The 19033-nt window shown below is 41.3% G+C and overlaps 1 protein-coding gene across 1 annotated transcript in view; it reads right to left on the bottom strand.

Moving 5' to 3' along the window:
* Positions 1-19033, bottom strand: part of LOC145989100 (uncharacterized) — a 91005-nt gene that overhangs the window by 56935 nt on the left and 15037 nt on the right. The window contains exons 3-4 of the mRNA XM_083124395.1: positions 17776-17924; positions 6986-7032 (exon numbers count right to left, since the gene is read on the bottom strand). Coding sequence (XP_082980521.1) covers positions 6986-7032; positions 17776-17924 — 196 coding nt within the window. The remainder of the gene's footprint in view (positions 1-6985; positions 7033-17775; positions 17925-19033) is intronic.

Here is a 19033-nt window from a genome sequence, read left to right as displayed (position 1 = left end):
CCTGCAAATTCCATGGCATTATCGGGGCACCAGTTGCTCGTTCGTCATTAAAAGCGAAACGGAACAAATCGCTCATCGATACGCGAGCAGCCTCGTTCCAATTGTAATGCCCGAACTCCGATAGTTTCCGCCATGTTTTATGTGACGCCATTTTATGCTCCGTTTGACCTAATTTGCTTTCGTTTATCTCATTTTACGTCACTTTTCTGCTTCATCCGCTTAATCGAGAACACGAGGACCAGTAATGATCGGATTAAGCGGGTCAGTCTCGTTGTGGTCTCGAAATTATACACATGCCTCCTAATCGTCTCGAACTCGAAACAGGCTACTCGTTTTCAATCGTATTACTGCAGAAGTAGAATGGACTTCAAAGATTTGACGCATCAAACAATGTATGTTGATATTCGGTATTCTAGAGCCGGCCCCCGTGGCAGACTGGTTAGCACATCGCTCTACGACGCCAGAGGTCCCGGGTTCGAATCCGGTCTGGGCATGGATGTTTGTGAGTGTCCATTCATCAATTTCATCGTATCATCACTCATCCCCATCTTCGCAAATAAGCCAAAAGTGGCACAAAAAGCGAAGTAAAATAAAGTAAATCAATCAGTATTCTAGAATTTTTCACTAGTGGCAGTACTTGTAATAGTGTATGGTTAGTTAGGTGAGGTGAGGTCGGGTTATGTTGGACTGTTTGTTACGTTAGGTCAGGTCAGCTCAGGTCTGGTTGTTTTTCCAAAATATTAACTCGGGTTACTTTTCTTTCTCCAAAAGAATCACTTTGCCACTCTCCAAAAGAGTAACTGTCATTGTTTATCCACAAGAACAAGTATTCACTTCTTCAGGCCTCATTTTACTTCTTCCTCACGTTCTGATCTCAGTCCTGACTTACGCCTTGGCCTCAGTCCTGATATCAGCATTGAATTACGTCCTGGCCTCACCCGAATTCAGTCTTGACTTACGTCCTGATTTCAGTCTTGAATTACGTCCTGACTTCAGTCCTGATTTCATTCTCGACTTACTCCCTGACCCGTCCTGATTTCAGTCTTGACTTTCATCCTGACCTCGGTTCTGATTTCATTCTAGACTCTGTCCTAACTTCAGTCCTAATTTCAGCCATGACTTACGTTCGTCTTGATCTGCTCATGCTCTACGCTGTTGGTAGGCTCGTTAGCTAGACTCGTGCTGGAAAAGTTCCAAAAATAATCTGGCTCTACTTGAAAACGTAGCCGCCGGCTCGATGGCAGAGTGGTAGACTTTAGATCTCTCCACCGACGTTTTCGGGTTCGAGTCCCGACCTTGCTATGCGTGTTCTTTGCTTCCTCGTCAATATCATCCAATCGTTATTCATCCTGATCTTCGCGATTACCCAGAAGTGGCCCAAAAGTTAAGTAAATTAAACCAAATCAAACAATTTGAACAAATGGAGCTGTTTCTTTCAAAGACTGCTTCTAAAGACATCCGGTACTGCTTTTGCTACACAAAAAAACGAAACAATTTCACGTCTCCCATTTCCCTATTCGCTCAAAACCTGATGTAGCAGCACGTACGGGCACAAGGCACAGGAGCAAATTCCGGCGTGCGTGAATTTTGCATCCGCTCGGAATGTGTTCAGAGAGGCGAGGGCTCGGCGTGACTGAAATTTTGCGTGCCGTACCCTTCCGCCATTTGAATTTCTCTGTTTCATCCCGTACCTCCACCCCCCCCCCTTTCCTCGTAATACAATGCACACACTCAGAGGTTCGAATCGCGACGCCGAACGTGACGTAAATTTAGCCAACACTAATCGACCGACTCGTGCCGAAGCAACATCGTTACGACCCGAGAGATGTAGGTGACAGCCATAGGCGTTATTTCGGAATGCAGCGCTGGTGCCACGGTTACCGGTTCGTTAATTCTTGAGAGCTGAAAGACGCAGGCAATATTAATTCCAATGCACTCATTATGCAAGAATATACTTCAAAATCCCAGTGGTGGTGGCGTATTTATGATTGAATCTTGAGTTTAACTTATTTTCCTCTTTTGGAGATTGTTTGTGCATCCGTGCTCAAGAGGGCCACTGCTGACAAGTCGTGATTTCCAGAATTCACCAACGTGCAACAGACTGGTGAACCAAAAATATGGCGTCAAATTCGGTGTAATTTGGAATCTAGATTCGGAAAGAGGGTGCATATTGGCGATTATTAGGAAAACGTCACTGATATAGAGCGACCACAAGGAAGAAAACCTTGGACGAAAAGTTCCCGCGCAGCTTTCCCTTCTTCCGTTCAGCTCGGGCCATAAGGAAGCATGGTCAACTCTCCCCCTTACTCCTCGCGGTAGTACGGTGCACAGGAGTCGAGGGTTGATTGATTGATTGATTGATTGAATTAGTTTATTTTACTTCGCGTTTTGTGCCTCTTGGCTAATTTGCGAAGATGGGGATGAGTGATGAAATGATGAAATTGATGAATGGACATTCACAAACAACCAAGCCCGACCAGGATTCGAACCCGGGACCCTTGGCGTCGCAGCGCGATGTGCTAACCACTTTTTTTTTTATTATTATTTAAAAGGAAAGCCCCTATGCGGAAGCTTCCCCCATCACACTTCATTCACTCATATCATTTCATTCATATTTCAATTTCAAGACTTTTCAGGACAGACAATCACAAACATCCATGGCCGAGCCGGGAATCGAACCCGGGACCCCTGGCGTCGTAGCGCGATGTGCTAACCACTCCGCCACAGGGGCCGCCCTACACTCGGCCACAGGGTCGGGCAGGAGTCGAGGGTCTTCGCAGGTTGTCTTGCTTGTGGTTCCACTATAGTGACTAAATCACAGATGGTATGTCATGAATATTATATATGTTCACTTAACGACATCTTATTTTGCATGTGCACTAAGAGTTTAAGTGGTATTGTTCGTAAAAATGCGAATGGAGGCTTTCCTGCATGTTGCAGCAGAATACGGATGTATACTTCGATGCATCAGCATATACTGTATTCTACTTTGCCGGCTCCGTTGGTGGAGTGGTTATTACATCGCGCTACGACGCCAGGGGTCCCGAGTTTGAATGCCGGCCTGGGCATGCATGTGAGTGTCCATTCATAAATTCCATCACATCATCACTCAACTCGATCTTCGCAAATTAGCCAAAAGCGCCGCAAAAGCGAAGTAAAATAAAGCCAATCGATCAATGTATTTCCATTTGCATGGAAATTAAGGAGCAGTAATATTAAAAAATGCCGACAGTTTAGGCCTGCATTCAGTATATTCACCCTCAGTGCAACAAAATCTGCATGATTCCCTACTAATGCCTACAGAACAGATATCAAGTATCAGAACAAGTTTCAAACCAGACGACGCCATTTTGATTCATCGCTCGCACCAGCTCTGGAGGCCGGTGTAAAATGATGACGTCATGGTTTAACCTGGAGAAAGCTGAGGTGGACATCGGCGAAATACGGAACGCCAAAGCGAGCATCAACGGTGCAGCAGTCCGTCCACCGGTGGAATCTGGACAGCGCCCAAGTGTCTCTGGCTAGTTTAGTGTTTACAACTGCGCACGGGAGGAAAGTACGTAGGTGTGGCTGGCTACTAGGAAACTTACAGTATGTTTGGTAGCATGGGTTGTCTCTGAATCTCGATTCCTGATCCCGCGAGCAGCGTTCGGCATCTTGGGACACGAAAATAAGTCATGTGCGCCGAACGCAATTAAATCGATTGATCACTGGTTGATTTCCAACAAACGGATCCAAGTGCCTTCGCTCCAGTAACCGGGCCTTCTCCCGTGCAGTGACCGTGCGAAGGGCGGATGCCGTGACGATCTCCATCATCGCAGGAAGCACGTGATGGCAATCTCCTCTCGCAGCACGCGAATCAACAAGTCCCTCTCCCTCACGCGAAAACATCTCGGCTCCTCCGCTAATCGCTGGCCGCTCGCTTTAATTGCAGGCCGACCAGCTCCCTCGTTACCCTCCGGAAAGTCGACGCGGGACAAAACAAACCTCGGGAACGGAAGCCGTCGTGTGCCAAATTGCGCCCCGGCCACGCTTTCAACCAGGTTTTTTTTTTTTCGGCCTTAAGTACATGCGTGACTCTCGCAGCTTGTGGGTACACCCTTCGAACGCGTGATCATCTTCCACTAGCAACGCTGGAAAGTGCGTGCGTTCGTATATTAATTAATCTTTCCTCATCGAGAGTTGAAACATCGTGGATGATTGTGGCGCACTTCCTTCTGACAAGTAAAGTGGAATCTTAGTTTCCATTCCGCACATTCGATGGAGTCAGCGGTCCACCACACGTAGGTGCTGATGAACGCGATGGATGGAATTGTGGGTAAATGTAGTCTGCTACAATGGCGTGTGACATGAGAACGTTCTAGGTACAAGGTAAAGTTCCCAGTGCACATAGCACCTGTCCTCCGTGGCCGTGCGGTCTAAGGCACCTTGCTTTGGACTGCGACTGCGGGACGGCATGGGTTCGATCCCGGGTTCAGTCTCGGGAAATTTCGACCTTTTGTTGCCGGTGGCAACCCACCATCTTGAGGAAATTGGGGAGCTTCGAATGAGTAAGCGTAACCCGGTTACGTAGACATACTATAACGGCCGGGGATACGTCGGGCTGACCACCCGACTATTCCAATACTGGTTGACGATCTCCACGCTTAGAAGTGACGAAGGAAGGGGGTTAGGGGCCCACACATTATCGATCTCAATTTTTTTGGAGGGGATGTGGTCAGCACCACGGTCCGGCCGCTTTTACCCCCAGTATTACCCTCAGGTACCCATTTTTTGAGACTGGGTGAGCCGCTTTATGCTCTAGGCTGTGTGCTTTTAGTATTTTACAACTTTTGCAAGCACGATATGCATGTTCTATCCTGCTTTGTTTCGTCTAATCGTTACCCATCTTCATTGTCGCGATTAGCTTTTTTAAAAAGTTATAGAGGAGTAGCCCTTTATAATTAAATACAACGACACGTATTTGTGTTCAATTTATCATGCATATCTTCAGCTCCGGTGTATTTCTGTTAACAAAGTTAACAATAACTTGAGGAGAAGACAGAAAAACAAGGTAAAAGGCATACGTGATGTAAATATTGCTTCTGAAGAGTGGTCACTGCCTCTGCGGGGCGATAAAACTCCTACGCTTTTGCTTGTACACTCATGGTCATAAATTAAGGATAATAGATGTTTTGGTGCCCCACGATACAGCACTAAAACAAACTAGTTGTGGGAGCACAGACACATGTTGAACACACAAGAAAGACATCCACATACCCTGTTTAACCCTGTTTATTGCAGAAAACGTGAGAAAAACCAAAGAGCGCACATATGATACAAAGCAAGGGAGATTGTAAAATGTTGTTCCACAGTTCTTTGAGCACGTGGACAGGTTTCAGTATGGAATGTGATGCCCTTGCACATTGACACATGCAGTACAACGGCTTGGCATACTCTGGAGGAGGTTGTCGAGCAGCTGCTGGGGTATGGCCTCCCATTCTTGCACCAGTGCCTGTCGGAGCTTCTGAAGAGTCCGAGGAGGTAGAAGACGTGCGGCAACACGTCGGCCTAGAGCATCCCAAGCATGTTCGATTGGGTTGAGGTCGGGGGAATAGGCAGGCCACTCCATTCGTATGATGTCTTCTGTTTGAAGGTACTCCTCCACAATAGCAGCTCGGTGTGGCCTGGCATTGTCATCCATCAGAAGGAACGTAGGACCGACTGCACCTCTGAAAAGACGAATGTAGTCTTGCAGAATAACATCCCGGTACACCTGACCTGTTACAGTACCTCTGTCGAAGATATGCAAGGGTGTACGTGAACCCAGGATAATGCCACCCCGCACCATGACACCACTACCTCCATACTGGTCCCTTTCGACGATGTTACCGGGTCGGTATCTGGTTCCTGGTTCTCGCCAGATGGTTACACGACGAGAATCAGTGTTGAGACTATACCTGGACTTGTCAGTGAAGAGTACCTGAGACCATTCTTCCATTGTCCATGGCCTGTGTTCTCTACACCAGTTGTTACGGGCTACTCTGTAACCATGTGACAGTGGAATGCAAATTGCAGACCTCCGGGCGAATAAACCGTGCCTGTTGAGTCGTCTGTACACAGTGTGTCTGGAAACAACTGTTCCAGTGGCAGCTGCATGGTTTCGAGCAAGGCCCCCCGGCAGTACTCCGTCTGTGTCTCCGGGCACTTACGGTCAGATACCTGTCTTCTCGTGGTGTTGTACACTGTGGACGTCCACTGCTGTAGCGCCGAGACACGTTTCCAGTCTGTTGGAATCGTTTCCATAATCGTGAGATGACACTTTGTGGCACATGGGAGCACCTGTGACACGACCTGCTGTCTTTGGCCCGCCTCTAGCCGCCCAAGTATCCTGCCCCTCACTGCATCATCAATATGTGTTCCTTGAGCCATTTCACACACACACACACCATTCGCACAACCGACCACAGCTGTACACTTCATATAGGCACTGTACTCTGGTCAGCAGTTTCGCTCCTGTGAGTCATTTGTCTCCTTACAGCGCCACCACACACTCGATCAAGGTCATAGTAAACACATGTTGTTTGGTACAGTACCCAGACATCATTTCAAGCTGCAACGTGCACATCAAATATTTCTTTGTACAAGATTCAGTATTATCCTTAATTTATGAGCATGAGTGTATTTACGTGACCTGCAGCTGGGGTCACATAGCAGAAGCTTCGGGGAACGCTCGCTGTGGCGCTAACATTCTTCGTCATTTTGAATCAAGGCTTTGATATATATAAATAATAAAACACGTAAGTGATGCGACAAGTGATAACGTCAAAGTGATGCTTTCATCACTAAAACGCGATGAAATTACAAATGTGTTCATCGTCCTATTTCTTCACAGAAAAAATGGTAATGCGTAAGCCATTCTCTCCGGAAGAAAACTCACCACCTCCCTGTTTGAAGACACCGACCCTCATTTACAAGTAGACACAGAACACAAGAGCTCACTTACCATTTGGGGGGAATTCGTAGAAGTACGCTGATCGTGGACTGAGGCAGCTGGAAAAAACAAAAATAAACACAAGATTAGAGACAATTGTTATCAATACAATATAAGTACTCCTAGATATGGCGTGCATCCAAGTCTCTATGTAACCTCTTGACTAGTACCTAATTTAATTTTCTATGTAAAATAAAGTTAATGAAATTTCACACATAGCTATGCAGTTAACGATATGCTTCGAGATGATTGCTGGCTGCATTCGCGATTCATCTGGCACATAAGACCTATTTACTAAAAAAGCGTCCACGTTAGTACCTAAGAAAGTACAAAATATTGCACATCTAAAATTTACTGGATGCGTAGTGACGTGAAATGAAACGTAAGTATTATGAAAGACGCTTGAAGTGGAAAATAGGTTGCAAAAGACAATTATGGACTATGATGTACATAATAAAAATATCAACAAATTTTCCTAATTTGTATGTGATGAACGGCATTTGAACACAATACGGGAAGTAGTACAAATTATACGTAGTTACAAAATACAAGTTTTGATGTGCAGATAAACATTGAGAATAACTATTTAAATTACCAAAATACGAATTTTAGATACCTATGACTATTATATTTTTAAATAACAGTTGGGCTGAAAAGTTCATAGGCTGACTCATAGATGGCGTTACTAGAATTAAATCCATGTGATTTTTACTTAGTACTAACCTTCAAAAGATACGTGTATACATTTCACAGCTGCCGGATAATTAGTTCGTGAGATATAGCATTGTGAGTGAAGCAGCTTTTGTTATTGTGAAAAAATGGATAAAAAAGAATTTCGTGTGTTAATAAAGCATTGCTTTTTGGCGAAAAAAAATACTGTTGAAGCCAAGGCTTGGCTTGATAAACATTATTCGGACTCTGCACCAGGAAAATCAACCGTTGAGAAGTGGTTTGCTAAATTTAAACGAGGCGAAATTAGCATCGAAGACGATGCACGCAGTGGACGCCCCAAAGAAGCTGTTACCGACGAAAACATCAAAAAAGTCCACAAAATAATTTTAAATGATCGTAAAGTGAAGTTGATCGAGATAGCTGAGACTTTAAAAATATCAAAGGAACGTGTTGGACATATTGTGCATGAATATTTGAACATGCGAAAGCTGTGTGCAAAATGGGTGCCGCGCGTGCTCACAATCGATCAAAAGCAACAACGTTTTGATGATTCGGAGCAATGTTTAGCGATATTCAACCGTAATAAACACGAATTTTTCCGTCGATATATTACAATGGATGAAACATGGCTCCATAACTACACTCCAGAGTCCAATCGACAGTCAGCCGAGTGGACTGCACGTGATGAACCGAATCCAAACCGTGGAAAGACGCGACAGTCGGCTGGCAAGGTTATGGCATCAGTATTCTGGGATGCGCATGGTATTATATTCATCGATTACCTCAAAAAGGGCCAGACCATCAACAGCGATTATTACATAGCGTTGTTGGAGCGTTTAAAGGATGAAATCACGAAAAAACGGCCCCATTTGAAGAAGAAAAAAGTGCTGTTTCATCAAGACAATGCACCGTGTCACAAATCAATGAAAACGATGGCAAAATTATATGAATTAGACTACGAATTGCTTCCCCATCCACCATATTCTCCAGATCTGGCCCCCAGAGACTTTTTCCTGTTTGCAGACCTTAAAAGAATGCTCGCTGGAAAGAAATTTAGCACTGATGAAGAGGTAATCGCCGAAACTGAGGCCTATTTTGAGGCTAAAGAGAAATCGTACTATAAAAATGGCATCGAAAAATTGTATGACCGCTATAATCGTTGTATCGCCCTCAAAGGCAACTATATTGAATAATAAAATCGAATTTTGTCAAAAAAATATTTTTTACTATGTTAGCCTACGAACTTTTCAGCCCAACTGTTATTAAGGGTGAGAAGTGCAGTCTCCTTCACCGACCGCGCGCGGAGGAACCAGAAGAATATCGATGATACCTTGTGTCGGACAGAAGCCAGTATTTTTCATGGGTGCTTAGGACAAATAAACTTCTTTCAGTACTCTACAAATATAATACTGTGTACAAAGCACACGAACGGAAAGAACTTAAATTGAAGAGAGAGTTCTTATTCTCTACAAGAAATATATGGACATCGATGCACATGCAATGATGATATCTTCAATCAACTCTAACTAGCTTAATAATTGGCTTACAGATGCACTTGCAAATGCAACGAATGGAAAAATTCATAACATAAAACACACTGTTTTCTGTTTTCCAATAGAGCCTCCCGACGGCGTAATAATAACGTCGTCGCCTTGTAATCATGGAGTCCAGTGTTCGATACCCGATGGAGGCACATAGCGGTTCGGATTCAATTTTGAACTATAGGTTCAGTCCCGATTAGTCTTTCTATGAACAAAGCGAACTTAAAACAAAAACTCAAACTCTGTTTTCAAATACCAGCATGCATTTTGACAAAACTGTATCTAACCCCTTAAAGATGAGATGCTTTTGTCACGAGCCAGACAATAGGATGATTTTTTTTTTATTATTTTTTTTTAAAGTGATTTTCATTAATGTATCGCGAAAAGTATGTAAATGACAATTACGGCCGTGGAAATCAACCCCCTTCAGCACGGGCATTTATGCAGAATTGGGACCAAGGTCTACGGCATTAACATCTTCACAGCGGGGAAAAAAATGGAAATGTACGAAGCCAATCTCCCCAGGAAAATGAATAAAGTATGCGCTTGTTTCAATATTATTCGTCGGAATTTTCCACGTGGAAATGGAATTGATTTGCAAAGCAAGTGGGAATGCTGTGTCGGGTGACCGCAAGGAGATTGACTCGCGACCGCCCGGACAGAAACCGCTCCTTGCGTGCTTATCTTTGGAGAACTCGCTGCAAGAAGTTTTACATATGAAAGTTTCGGTATTATTCCAGAAATCCCACAGAGGAAGTCATTTTTCACATAGAGATACATAAGCTATCAATACTGTTATCTGAAAACTTCGTGGCACGACTTGTTTGGAGTTTCTTTTTCCCTAAATCTTCCGTCTCATCAAGCTAATGAAGAAATCCATACTGCTTGAAGCACATGCACGCGACCATTACGTTCTGCACCTAATTTACTACCGGATTAAAAATTATGGTTACTCGAATTTGCACTCGAACTCAAAATTAACCAGCAGACCTACATAAAAACGAAATACATCTAAATTTTGCTTATTCAATGATGCGTTAATCTATGGTAACCAAATATTTTCAGAGTATGCCGTCGGTTTTTTATCATCATGAGAACAAAAAAAATTGCCTGGTTTTTTTTGTGTTTTCCTAACGACCGCTCTCTTTGAAGTTCTATAAATAAAAAACTTGGGGTCTGATAGTGATGAAATTTAAATACATACAGTGCAGGTAGAAAGGTTTTAAAAACAATTCTTAACTTTCAGATTTCTTAAATCTGCCAAAAAGAGGCTCTTATATATTTTTCTTAGTCTTGGGTAGTCGTACAAAAACAATCTTGGTCTTGTTTTCAAGCTCATTGCAGCTGTTTTTAAAACCCGTATCCATTGTCAATTTACATTGCGAAACCGATTTCATACAGATTTTTATTCAACGGAGCAAAGACGTGTGTTGCACGTGGCAACAGCCCAAATTTTCCACGGTTTAACGGACATCGTGTTTTATATATATATATATATATATATATATATATATATATATATATATATATATATATAATTGTCATGATATATATATATATATATGTCAATTGTAAAATAATTAATTAATTTATACATATATATATTTATAAACAAATTAATTTGCTACATTTATATACTAGCAAATTAATTCCTTTAACGGTTGGTTCAAAATGTCAAGAAATTAGAAGATAGGTGAATTCATACTTTTATTGTGTTATGTTTTTATAATAGTGTAAATCTATTAATAGTCTCTCGAAAGGAAATATTTCCTTATCAGACTTCTAGCTAGAGATTTCAGCGCACAGGACGAGAATCATTTTCGCACCCCCTGCACCGAATTTGAACCCCCCTCCCTATCTAGATGTAGCTGGCATACTTAGACATTGTAGAAATTTTATGTACCTTCTCTTTTCCATTGAAAATAAAACTTAACATTCAAGAAATGTGGCTAATAAAAGGACAGTTGTACATTCCACACAATCTTCATGCAAGCAGTGTGTGTTATTGTTCACATCTGCAAAATCGATTGCAAATTAAAGATAACTAGGTGGAGGGACAAAAAATGAGAAACTTCAAGAAGACATTAGTTTCCTATTAAATTAACGTGTAAGTGCTATGTTTTATTTCCGACGAAAGGAGGTGAGAAATGGAGGAGAAATAACAGGTCGGTCTAGTTTCTATGTTCCAGGGGCCTAGGGTGACAATGACAACCACCTTCGCAGCTACGGTTCCATTTCTTACTAGTCCAATTTGATATAATTTTAAAATCTTATCTATGATTGTAGAAGTACGTTTTTGCCCATCCTGTTATCAGCCCTAGAGAGAGAGAGAACAAAATAAAGATGTATGCAACATTCACACACAGGCAGAAATATTTTTTTTGTTATTCCTTCTTTCTATGTGTTTATGATGTTATTCTTAGTAAAGTATGTTTGAAGTCCAAACTAATTGCTTATCTTTGTTGTTATAACACAAATCTTACCCTCGGAAAATTTTAATAGGGGAAAAGTTTTAATAGAACAAGATCGTTTGTGGGAAGGTGAGAGATCCCCCTTCCGCCATGGGAATTCGTACCCTGAATGTGACCACCAACGATACGGAATTATCCTTATAATGAAGAACATCTCTGAATGTGAATTAACCACAAAAAGAGGACATTTTCTCATCAAGACTGCAGTTCGAAAAAATCAAAACGGGGAGTAAATATGGTGAACTGTCGCGACCAAATTGGAACATTTAGTAGCTACGCATAAGTGGTTATAACACTAAAATTACTAAATATAGTAGACTGCAGACTTCTGGAGTCTGCCTCTCTCCAGAGACAACCCATTCATTTATACAAGAAGAAAAACTAAATTCTTGCAAAATCTTAAAAAATATCCATGTTATTTTTGTATGTTTGCATCAAAATATTTCATAGCTCGAAGGGGGGGGGCATGACCCCCTTGACCCCCACCCCCCTGGGTACGGGCCTGTTCAACAATAATCATTACTCCGTTGAAGAGACTTGAGCTTTCGGTATCGTGAAGAAACAAAAATAAATACCTGCAAGTTATGCAACCAAAAACACGAATGTGCTGTGCGGGTTTGCGGTAAGAATAGGATACGTAGAAGACTTTTCTGTGCTTGGAGGAGCTTTCCCTTCCTCTGCGAGCTACAGATCCCGAGATGAGTGCTTCAATTGCGTCTCACGTACGACCCTCAAATATATTATCCTGAAAATCTTGGAACCACCTCTCAATAGGCTTTCGTAAGATTTGTAACCCATATTTCAATCGCCTTAATGTTGTCGAGTTCTTAAAATTCACGTTTCGTCGTGAAAGTAAGCAGTCTTTATTCGCCACCTTAACCAAAGTATTCCTGCACTATACCTAGCAGCTAATGCGCTCTGGTCAATTTTACGTCGGATCTAAATACGTCATCACACTTTTTATGGGACTGTGTAATGTACAGGGGAGACTACGGATATCGGATTTCTTGGCCATCCCAAGAATTATGAGTCTCCTATATATTTTCCAGAATTCACAAAAATTAGGCGTGACAGTTTTGACAAAAAAAGGGGGGAAACGTTTCTGAAATGTTCCTACATTAAGTTTAAGCTATTTAGGTACAATTTCAATTGTGAGAAACATAAGTTCATAGAACACGTTTATGGAAATTTGCATGTTGAATATTTATTGTCAATATTAGTGTTAAGGATGCTGGCTTATAATTTCTGAAGACACACACTGATAGCAGTGTGCAAAGAATACTGAACAGTTGTTGACAAATATACATTTATACCGCGTTTGTTAGAACCTGTCCCGTTTCAGCGCTAGCGATCGCTCGACAGTTTCGGTGCCAATGAGAAACGAGGAAAAAATCGTCTGCTGGGCAGCGAGGAGCGAATGGAAGCCAGAAGAGAGGCGCTTACGTACACGCTGTTGCCACGTTGCGTATTTTAATTGGCTGCCTGGCTTTGACTTTCCCCAGTACTGAGAAAAGCCAGCGACCAGCTAGCGCGGGAACCGGGACAGGTTGTAACAAACGCGGTATAAATACATTCACTGATGGAACTTAAAATTCTGGGGTACTTGTATTGATTTTGAGATGATACAGCTGTATATTCTGTGCATCTAATTTAATTCTTTACATATTTGAAAATTCTTATATTTAGAACATTTTATTATGGTTTTGAAACTTGCGTAATGTTAAACCATTTTGTGTACTAAGGCTATGTAGCTCTGTTCAGCATTCGAAAAACTAATTAAAACATAAGTTTCTTCTGCAAAATACATTACTATTCATTATTTATTTACGAACAGCACATTTAGTGCTTATATAAGAGGCAACGATTCATCTCGTCTGCGTCATCAGATGCAATGGAGGAGGATGAAGACACCTGTATTGTGGGCTACATAATGTGCTCAATAAGTTCCAAGATGGTTGGTTAATTGTTTGTTGTTGGCAAAATATAATCTCATTCTTGTGAGATCTTCATTTTTTAACATTTTTTACTAGATATTACTGTCTCAGGGTGTCTACCAAATAACAAATCCAAAATTCTTGACCTTTTATTTTAGTTTTTCTTAACCTTTATTCATTCAGACCCTACTTAGGTAAAGTTGGAGATTAGCGATTAAGAAAATAAATGTTTATTTAATTAAAAACATCTACCTAAAGACTAGTTAAGAGGAAATTGAGGATATATTTAACAAGACTAGCTAGGCTCTGGCGTCTGGACTCGCAGCCAGTATAATCTTATGTGGGGCCTGTGTTGTCGTCTCTCTCTATATATATGTGGTTGTCCCTTCATCCATCATCCCGATTAGCCAAAGGGGCAGAAATGTGAAGTAAAATAAATTAATCAATTTTACTTTTTCTTGACAATCTTGACTGGTAGACACACTGTGGCTTTGATATGTGTATTTTTTGTTGTTGGTACTGGTGTGAAATAAGGGTTTCCAAATTCATTACCAATTAACTTATTTTTGATTTTATAATTCTAATTCCTTCTTTGACATTTCTTTGTAATTTATTATTAGCATTTGTAAGCAGTTTCACTCTCACCATAGGTCCGGTGCCGATCTCCGTATCGGATGTGGTTATCACAACGCGCTACGACGGCAGGCGTCCCGGGTTCGAATCCCGGCCTGGACATGGGTGTTCTTTGTGTCTCCCTTCATCAATATCATCATACTGTCATTCATTCTCAACTTCGCGATTAGCCAAAAGTGGTAGAAAAGCGAAATCAATCAAGAAAACAAGAAATTTGTGAAACGTTGCAAGAAATGTGTTTATAAATAAACAGTGGATGATAATATCATCTGATTTTTTTTTTTAATTTTAATTTTATTACTCCATATAAACCATATAGCCTACATTGATATTTGCAGGGTTCAGTACAGTTCAGGCAAAAAATATAATTACACAATTTATATAATTTACAACTTAAATATTCACTAACGCTATAACATTCCTGATTTAATAATAGTTTTTTTCAATTTGTTTTTGAACCTTGTCATATTTTCTGCTTTTATATCATTTGGTAGTTATTGAATATTTTAATTGCCATCTGTTCGGGTCCTTCTTGAACTTCTAATTTCTCAATCAAACATAAGTGTTGTTAGATGATATGATATTGAAACCCTTTCAGGGAACTGAGAGAGGTTGCGAAACTCCAAGACGGCCGGTAATGAGAGACGAAGACATCCACGAGTGGCACCACCGTTACACTGCACAATCAATACCTTCAACTTATTCGTCTCGGTTGTAAACAAAGGGCACCGGGCCTCCTGCATACCAATCCTCCCAGTCCCTCCTCGAGAACCGCCCAGCGCCGAATTAGAGACGTGAAGGGCTTCCAAATGAGGCCATCACAAGATGTAGTTGATCCAGATTGCCAACTGCATTCGTCTCTGCTGGAGGGAACATGTGAATACGATTGTCCCGACCCTCCGGAGGGGATTCCGATCGCGGAAGAAGCATCGGGAGTCGATTTCCTCGACTGCGGCATTTATCTTCCGGTCGTGAACGATTCGACCAATCAATTCCATCGAAAAGAATCATCAGCGAACCGCATTACATTGCACGAGGTGAAGCAATTTGTCAAACAATTCCAATGTTGTCGGCTTCTATGTATGAGGATAACACTTCTGAACTTCGTGGATGTTCTGAATGGCTGGTCTGTTGTGGATTCCACTGGAAGTCCCAGTATAAGTAAGTAGGGAAACATTTCCAGAACTCATTCCTGTTTACATGGTAACCCAGCCACGGAAGTAAAACATGGTGCAATCGTGTTTAAAATTACACACATTTCGTGAGACACTACACGAACTACAGAAACTTATCCGGTCGAAACGTTTTTAAAATTACTGTTCAATTTATCATAGAAAACTTCAAACATCTTTCAATTTATGAATATGAAATATAAGTCAATATTGCACTTATATTGACATTTGGCTTCAACACAAAATCGATTTTATTAATAAAATTGAACAGGTGATCTTTATCACGTACTTCAATGGTAGGGGCTGCCCTCCGTGGTGGAATGGTGCGCTGCGACGACAGGAGTCCGGGTTCGAATCCCGACCTGGGCATTTGTGTTCTTTGCGAGGGTCGCTTCGTCAATTTCATCATATCATCACTACTCATTCTCTTCTTCGCGAGCCGGCCGGCGTGGCGGAGTGGTTAGCACATCGCGCTGCGACGTCAGGGGTCCCAGGTTCGAAGCCTGGACGTTTGTGGTGTCTATTCATCAATGTCATCATATTATTACTCATCACCATCTTCGCAAATTAGCCAAAAGTGGAACAAAAGGCGAAGTAAAATAAAGCAAATCAAATCAAATCATCTTCGCGATTAGCCAAAGTGGCAAAAAAGGCGATAGCGATAATAGATATTATTCATACGAGCAGATGCCTCAAACAGTCTTCATCAAATATACTAACATGAAAGCTAAGTATGACGTTGGGATGATCATAGATTAGTCTGAGACTTGCTCTATTTTCTTCCTTCTTCATTTCTCATATTGCTTTCCTATATTAATGTTCTGAGTGTGGTATTTAAAAGCTAGAAATAACAAAATGTTAAAGATTTATCAGTAAATCAGGTTTCAAGCCGAACGGTTGATTTGACGATATTATTCATACGAAGGCTTTTTGAATCTCCAAAAAGTTATACGTTCATTAATTTGGAAATTGTGTCACTCAAGTCTAAAGTTCTGTAGTGTGTACAAGGCTAAGAATATGTGGATTGGCAATTCATCATTTTAATGGTGAGTACCTTTGTACTTTGAAAACGCGAATTTCTGTAAAATTAAAATCGGAAATTGAGAAAGATTGTTACAAAAAAGAAGGGAAATTCGGAACCCCAAACATACACAATCACTGGAATTGATACGTTAATTTCAACAAGAGCTTTTGCTAGTGACGTACGCACTCCTTCTCACACGAGGGATTCTTCTACACGCAGAAAACTAAATGCATGAATTGAAACAAAAAATGCAAAAAGTCTTAGCTCGGACACAATTTTCAAGCGCATGATCGAGAAACATACAAGCAACTCATCAATTGACGCCTCGATACAGGAAGAAATAATCACTTGAATACGATGCACCTGGCGTTGCCTTCACAACCGGTATTCAAAACTGTAAACCTCATTCTTGGCAATGGTTAAAAACATATTTTAGTGCATCAATCTATGCGTTCTGATGCATCAAACAGATGTGCTGCATTTAGTTTTCTGTGTGTATCCCACAAAGAGCTTCAGCCGTCTCACTCAGGTTGACCCTCATACACTACATGTATTGATTGAAGGGCTCTGGCGTAAAAAATGCTAAGTGACATTTGCGTAATTTTTGAGTTACAAAGTAAAATGTGCCATCCTTCAATTTCCGAGTGAAATTGCCATGTCATACAATTTGCATTGGACTCGGCAAAGCCATCTGAAATTGGTAAACACAACACGAAAACAATTTATCTACAGTGTAGCTTCTAATAACATTTTTTCTTAATGAACTCAGAGATGATCAAAATGTCACTTACCATGATTTACACAAGAGCCCTTCGATTAATTCATTGGTTTGGTTTGTTTTACTTCGCTGTTCTGCCACTTTTGGCTAGTCGTGACGGTAAAGATCAACGATCATATGATGAAATTTATAAATGGACACTCACAAAGAACACCAATGTCCAGGCCGGGATTCAAACCCGGAACTCCTGACGTTGTAGCGCGATGTACTTTCGAGAATTGCCTTTATTCGGTGTTCCGGCTTTGTCAAATACATATTACTTTACATTTACACTTTCTGAAAATATATTATAACTGTTACAGTAGAAAAAATATAGAAAAATGAAACATATTTACGTACTTATAATGTAAACAATTAATATAGTGAAGATACAGTATTTAAACCAAAACTAAGACCAACACCTCATTCCTGTTCATTACAGAAAAACTAAACCCAGGCACTTTCGTTTGGTCAGTCGATGTTTCTTTAAGTTTAATTTGTGGGTTGCAGTGAAGCTCCGAACTGACCACTCCGCCACGAAAGTAGGCACTACGTGTATATAACTGCACTGAAAGCAAGGCAAAATAAAGGGACTAACCTTTGATAATTGGACTGGGGCGCGTAGTTGGCGGGCGAGATGATCATCTTGTTCTGCTGCTGCCTCTGGAACATCTGCTTCCCGTAGACGCCGTAACCGCTGAAGCCGTAGATCTCGTCCTCCTCCTTGTCGCTGAGGCAGCTGGATGGCTGCAAAGAACGCAACGCTAGCCACATCACACTCAAAACGCTGTGCTGTGCGAGCGAACAGAGACCGGCGTCAACACCAACACTGACAATGCACACGTAAACAGTCAACAATGGGTCATGCATACGGCAAACACTGTGTCCCTAAAATCACCATCTGCAATGGGAACGTTGGTATTTAATTCTTTGTTTCTTGTAGAGTTTGTGTGCAATACCAAACATTATGTGCCAAAAACCGAGTATCGAACACAGAGTGGCGAACCTCAGTCACCCGAACTAAACCCTTGGACTTCCTCGCATTAGGATTAGCCACCAAGTTTTACGAACGAAGGTAGGTAAAGTTGCCCGTGCACTTGCCCGTGCACTTTGCACCATGCCATGAGGTGTATATATAGGGGAATGTGGGGTTAAGGCCCCGGACATTCTATCGATCTTGGTCATAGTGGAGGTGATGTGCTCAGCACCACGTTCCGGCCGCCTTCACCCCCTCCCCCCCAAGGTTGCCCCCAGGTACTCATTTAGAGTCGTTTTCACGTTCAGAAGACAGAACGGCGCTTATGGGGAAACCGTACAGTGTTGCCAATACAGCGCTAACTCATGTCGCCGGGAAATGATGAGCTTCCTTCACAACGTAGGTGTTACATATTTTATATAAAATTATAATTATATGTAATTATTAATATTAATATTATACTGTGAACATTACAGTTCATTAGCATGTCATTTTCCCATTAGATTTAATTTAATACACAGGCACATTTAATATTCATTCGCCTTTCTCTGTAATTATTTCATAGAATAACATTGAGATATGGTAATGTGTTACATATATATACATAAATTCATTATTGTCTATGAATTTATGTGTACGTTAGAAACTGAAAGGTGATCTTCATTTCAGTATTAATGTCGACAGTAATGTAAACAAAAACAACGTGTATTTGCGACAGCACTAATGTTGCTCACAACAGCAGCATTGGAAATAATTGTCAATTATTAAATTAAAGTAATTTGCAATTCTATTATAACAAACTGAATGAAGTTAATATTTTTACTGAATGGAAATAAAATAACAACTCGAAAACGTGGTGGTGATTAGCCGGAATGCTGCG

The sequence above is a fragment of the Lepisma saccharinum genome, chromosome 6, assembly GCF_977018435.1.
Source record: "Lepisma saccharinum chromosome 6, izLepSacc3.1, whole genome shotgun sequence".
NCBI classification, from domain to species: Eukaryota; Metazoa; Arthropoda; class Insecta; order Zygentoma; family Lepismatidae; genus Lepisma; species Lepisma saccharinum.
The sequence above is the reverse complement of the archived record's forward strand: the minus strand, read 5'-3'. Positions and strand labels throughout refer to the sequence as shown.